This window comes from Populus nigra, chromosome 11 (genome assembly GCF_951802175.1).
Source record: "Populus nigra chromosome 11, ddPopNigr1.1, whole genome shotgun sequence".
NCBI classification, from domain to species: Eukaryota; Viridiplantae; Streptophyta; class Magnoliopsida; order Malpighiales; family Salicaceae; genus Populus; species Populus nigra.
In genome coordinates this window covers 8026993-8032992 of record NC_084862.1, presented here as the reverse complement: position 1 = coordinate 8032992, position 6000 = coordinate 8026993, and the positions used below count along the sequence as shown (strand labels likewise).

At 35.1% G+C, this 6000-nt stretch overlaps 1 protein-coding gene across 1 annotated transcript; it reads right to left on the bottom strand.

Annotated features, from left to right (window-relative positions):
- Positions 1 to 204: 204 nt before the first annotated feature.
- On the bottom strand, positions 205 to 5836 carry LOC133667903 (5-amino-6-(5-phospho-D-ribitylamino)uracil phosphatase, chloroplastic). Its single transcript, XM_062087616.1, has 11 exons — positions 5607 to 5836; positions 5411 to 5509; positions 5259 to 5327; positions 5016 to 5120; positions 4319 to 4373; positions 3797 to 3870; positions 2746 to 2829; positions 2523 to 2663; positions 2037 to 2102; positions 978 to 1087; positions 205 to 541 (listed from the first exon to the last, which is right to left on the bottom strand). Exons 1-11 carry the CDS (start codon positions 5739 to 5741, stop codon positions 373 to 375), a joined length of 1107 nt encoding a protein of 368 aa, XP_061943600.1. The 5' UTR covers positions 5742 to 5836; the 3' UTR covers positions 205 to 372.
- Positions 5837 to 6000: the final 164 nt, after the last annotated feature.

Here is a 6000-nt window from a genome sequence, read left to right as displayed (position 1 = left end):
ACTACAAACATTTTTCAAAACTCACTAAGAATTTTAAAGAATCACTTCGTTAGGTTTTGAAAAAATTTAACAATTTTTTGTGCGACGAGAAGAACATGTCCAGCTGAAAAGATAGTGTCTTTTTACTTTTTACAAGAAATTTAATAGAATGCACGTCTGAACATATTTTAGCCCCTAAAAAAATCTAATAAGCTTTTGATCATATGAGATAAGAATTGCATATCTACTCACTGTACAACCATGTAAAAAGATGTTAAACAGCATATTTTCTAACTGGAGAAGGGAAAAACTAGTATCAATTAAGATTATAAATGCTATGATGCTAAATCACAAAGGGGGATTGGGAAAAGGAGGGGCAAGATGGAAATGAATTTAGTATATGGTGTCGACTGATAGCTTTCTCTTCGGAGGAGATTTCTCTACAATCTCCTTTTGCCGGTCCATAAAAGTAGAGCCCTTGTTAGCAAATAGTCTCCGGAGATTGATCACTGAAAGTTCGTTGAAGCTTGCAACAGCAAGATCAGCCTGCACCAGATCATACCTGCATGTTTCGACAATAACAAGTATCTGAGTAAAGGGGGTAGAGTTATTATAAATGCTTTTCAACCAAAATATAAATCAAATCAACCTGTATTCAAATTACAAATGCATGCCAAGAACATCAAAATGCATTAATTTCTGTAATAATTCCAAGTCCACTTCAGAAAATAAATCACGTGTTTTTGGTCAATAAAACAGATCATAAGGAATTGAAATGACTGTCGGTAGCAGCACTTTTGGAGATGCAGTTTGGATCAACAACAAAGTTTGAGTTGGTGAAAGTAGAATCTTCAAGACAAATCATTCTTTGAGTACGGATGAAAAATTGAAACCATTAGAAATCAATCAATTGCTTAGTTGATAAAAAAAAAACTACCAATCTAACTACTCAGTTTAGGTCATCTAAAAATTCCATAGGTTAATGTTTAAGTACGCACGCAGGATGTGCACCAATTAATCCTACAGCCATCATAGTACAGTTATGAGCAGCAGCTATGCCCCTGGGGTCATCTTCAAACACCACACACTTGGATGGTTTGCGGTCCAGCTGCAAGGAATTTATGCAAGAAAGTCAAGAGAGAAAAATGAAACTCAAGCTGCAATTAAAAAGAAAAGAAGTGAACATGGGTATGAGATGCATTTTTATACAAGGCATGCACTAATCTTCTGCCCAACTTGATTCTTTTGTTCTAAAGTCCAACTGCTCATCTGTGACATTTTGTTTTCCATGATGGCAGAGCCTGACAACTAATGTTGCAGGGGCGAATTACAGATTAGTGACCAAATATTATGGCTCTCATAGTACAGTCTACAACATACAATAAAGATTAATATTGACAAATTATTGCTATCCTTTTCAATTTAAATTATATTTATTTAAATTTATGAAGTGAAATACATCAATTACGTATATTTACCTAAAATTGCCACTAGTCACATAAAAATGACAGCACAAACAGACAATTTTTTTATGAATTAGTTGAAATATTTTTATTTGTAATTTGTTTGTAGATTAGCATTCAACGACCATAAACCCAAATAAGATAGCCAACGAAATTCTCCTAAAAGAAGATAATAAAGAAAAGAAAACAAGATGACCAACCAAGAAGAGTGTCATTTATATCTTTGTTGCACTACAAATGAAATGAACATTCCAAGAAAAATGAGAGCATAAAGTAAAGCACATATATTTATGTCATTACTGCACTTGTAATTTCACCTGCTATCCTTGAATGCTTTCTCTTTGTAGAACGTTTGTTGTACCCAAATATTTTCAAAACCATAATTTCAAGCTTATCGGAATTTAAAATTAGACATGTATAAGCAGCCCATTGCTTAATGCATGATGCAGATCAGATGGCATGCCTTTAGCTATCTAATTCTAAGGAAATATTACAGAGCAACTTTAGAGTGAGTTCATTGGAAGATCAAAAGGCAAGAACTCTTACTCTGAGGAAATATTATCAAGCAACTTTAGAGTGAGTTCTAGACCATACCTTCATAGCTGCAGAAAGGAATCTATGCGCTATTGACTCCATGCCGTCTTCCTCAGACACAATAGCCTGAACACCCAAAAAAGATAATTACCCACGGGAAGTTGGTTGATATTGAAAACATAAACATAGAAAATTACTTCTCATCCAGTTTTATTTAATAATACTATAAGGCCATCGTATCAGGTGACTGATGTAACATGTAATCTTCATTAGCTTGTATCATTAGTTGATAATGCAAATTACTAAAGAAATTATAAAAAGTATCCCGTATACTATTTGAAATGTGAGAAGTCCACTATAATTTGTTATTTTGAAAAGTGAGCATGGCTCCAGTAACAATTTTGTCTATCACTTAGCACTTGAGCTCCAAATTCCAAGAGCCCTTGGTGCTTAGGAGCTGCAATGTCCTCAATAATACAGCTTGTCTGTGATATCTAGCAGGTTATCTGTTCAAAATGTTGCGCAAACTCAAAGTAAATTACATACCTGGAAATACTTTTTGAGACCCATACGCTCCAGGGCACCTACCATGTTTATTCGATCAAGACATGAAACAACAGCACAGGGTATATGAACTCTACTTACTGCATCCAGCCATTCTTCCAGCCCCTCAGTGGGTTCTCTAAGCTGGGTGAAAACATTGATATGCAGGTGAATTTTGGAGTTCAAGAGACAGGCTGTGCAACCATGTAAAGACTAGGACACTCACCCCAAGTAGATTAGCATGATACAACTGGGATAGTCGTAACTTCAATCTAACCACTTCACTTTCTGCTGTCTCCCAGAGCAATCCCTGAAAGTTATAGGACATATCAAGCAACTAATACAAGGTATATGAATGATGGTTAATATGAAAATAAAAGAAGTGTATCAGTGGAACAAGAGAAACAGCCCAAGAAGATTAAATGTATTGGAGCATCATGCCATAGATTCAAGGAAGCTATGCTTCAGGGATCATTTCATAAAACAGAATAAAAACTCCATGATCATACATCAGTTATAAGTCACCATATTGCCTAGGTCAACTCCAAACCATTACTTCTTTTCTTCAATTCAATTAATTTGAAACTCAAAATATATGCATTTCTAACATTGTAAACAGGGAGAGCTGAAATTGTAAAACTTAGGAACCCCCAAAACCTTGTGCGTCCACACAAATGTGACCCTTCGATGCACCTTATTCTGAGACCAATTCAGGCACACATCTTTCATATTAAATAAATCATTTGCAAAAAGCACCACTACTCTCTTAATGGGTGAAGTTTAAAATTTCCCTCTCTAACCATCTGAATGCTTAGGCCCACTTCTCTAAAAGGAACTTGAGTGAGAACTGCTTCATATTACCACAAAAATTAATTAAATGGTTGAAGACTTATGGTCAATAAAAAACCCCACTACTTTTTTTTTCAAATCTGGGAACGAACTTGCTCTGAAAGTTTTGGCAAACTGATGTAATTAGATGAAAGACCAAAACCTTATCCTGTCAGTAGAACTGTTTTTTCTTTCTCCTCTATTCTTCATTCTCAGAATGCAGAATTTTCACAGCTAAAATAATAATAATAAGTACTTTTGTAATGCCACCTTGCTGAAAGCCTGTATTTCCAAAGCCTTTTCAAGGCAATCAGCAAGGGCATAAAGGAATTCATTGCATCAAACCATCTGATAATGGAGAAATATCTCTAATCCAATATAAAAACTAATCTTTTATACATTATATATTCATAATAGCAACCAAATCCTCAAGTGAAAAGTTCTAAAACCTTGTGCAGTATGTGATCCGCATCTGCATATAGCATCAGTCTTTGAGCAAGCTCATCTTCAGGAATTTCCTTTCCTGCACAAGAATCATAATGATAGCACATGCATTACAAAAAATGTCACATAAATTTCTGGCTTGGTATCCATTTTCAATTAGGTAAAACCAATATTGCATCCAGATAAAAATCAATTTGAGATCTAGACACAACCTAAAGAGATGTTCCACTTGAACCAGTTTGTTTATAATGAGGATAAAACAAAATGCAGCTGATTCAAAGTTTGAAATTAACTTGGGGATAAAGACCATTAAAAAACAGTTTCCAGTACTGCAAATGAGCAATTGTCTGATTTTAGAAATGATGGATACTAGCACGCTGATTCTTTCATTTCCTCCGCTTATATTTTAGCCTAAATGTTGACCACAAAATCAACACATGAACCACAGAGTGAGCGTTAGAAGTATTTACAATCAGGAAGTTGAGGGAAATAAATGTTTAACTAAAAGGGTTTATATTACTTCATACCTTCTTCAATTGCAAGCTGCTTCCACACATTCAACTTTATTGATCGAGTATCAGCCTGAAACACACAAGCACACAATTATAATGGGAAATGAATCCCATCCTTCGCCCCCTTCACTCCCCCACCCCTCTCTTCCCCTTTCTCTCTTTCCAAAGTACCCGCATTTGAATCAGCATGAAGCCCAAGTTCTTTTATTTCAAAATACAAATTAATATCGGTTTCCTTTGATCCCTGAGAGCACTGAGATCTTATTCATGCAGGTGCTGAATTCTCCTCAGAAGACTAAGGCCACACAAGTCTCTTATTTAATCACATACAGACTACTCTTGGCATTTTAGAAATATCCTCCTATATTTGTGATACCAATCTTATAAACTCTTTGCTGCAGAGCAGCTAATTAAGCAAATAAAAAAATGAGATAGTGCTGATGAGCACAGCACAATGAACTAACAAATCGCTGTAGTAATTTTTTAAATAACAGTTAACAAACTGTTATCACAACTCACTTTTTGTGCAAGGTAGAGGGGAAGAAGAAAAAACACGGACCTCAAATGCTTAAGTGTGATATTAGTCGTTAGAGCTCAGGACATTTTTCAGGAGATTCATCCCCCAATGTGACCAAATAAAAAACCTAAGCATAACCAAAGATAACATTTAGCTTTGCTTTTAGCACATAGGGAAATGGTTAAAGGAAATTACCACAACATTGTCCCAAGAAAAAACAAGACCATAGGCTTCATCTGGTTTCATGGCATAGCGTACCCGATGAAGGAAACCTTCTTGCAGTTTATCATTCAAAAAATCCTATTCCCAATACCATAAACAAGTAAATATCATTAAGCAATAACCTATGATCTTTTTGCTTCAGAAACTATAATATAAATTCTAACAAAGATTAAGAGATAAATTAAAGTGAATTATTGTAAGAAAAATATAGCTTACCACATCAACCTTTAAAAGCCCATCCTGTCTAAATGTCTCAAAACCTTCTCCATATTCAGCTCCAATTGCCTATTACACAAAGCAAAAGATGAAAGGAAAATTTACCCTTTTTAAAATTTAAAAAAAAAAAGAAAAAGAAAAAATAGAGGTACCTCTTGCATGAAGAGCTTTTTAGGAGAAACGGGAAGCCCATCATTATTATCGAACCCACAAGCATTCTTGATCACCAAACGATGATTTGCCTTTAATTTCTGCAGATAATAAAGAGAAGACAACAAGGGCACGAGTTAGTTATAATATATACTGTAAACTCAAAAAGAAACGAGAGGAAGAGTTAAGAGGAGAAACCGGAAGTTTGAGCTTAGAGTGGGAAAAGAGAGAGTGAGGAAGACCAGAAGAGGAGGGTGAAGGTGGAAGGAGCAGAGAAGACGTAGAAGATGAAGATGATGAAACGCTTTTAAAATTGCTGCAACTGCACTTCATTTTTTTATTTTTTTTTTAGGGCAAGTAATTTGAAGGAGGAGCCAAAGTCTAGTAATATCGTTAGCAGATTGCTGGGCTCTTTTCCTAAATTGTGAGGTTCATGTTGCTGTTTGTGCCGTGCCGTGCCGTGCCTTGCCTTCCCAATGAATCACGTGCGCCGCGTGTTGCAAATTTCTATTTATCCAAATCATAATAAATAAATTCTATTTATCCAAATCATAATAAATAAATAAAATCCAAACCAAGTTGATTTTTCCTC

Coding starts and splice junctions, on each gene's coding strand:
- LOC133667903 (XM_062087616.1), bottom strand. CDS start 5,741: ATGAAGTGCAGTTGCAGCAATTTTAAAAGCGTTTCATCATCTTCATCT. Junction 5,328..5,410: donor AAAAGCTCTTCATGCAAGAG/GTACCTCTATTT, acceptor TTTGTGTAATAG/GCAATTGGAGCTGAATATGG. Junction 1,088..2,036: donor TCCTTTCTGCAGCTATGAAG/GTATGGTCTAGA, acceptor AATTCCTTGCAG/CTGGACCGCAAACCATCCAA.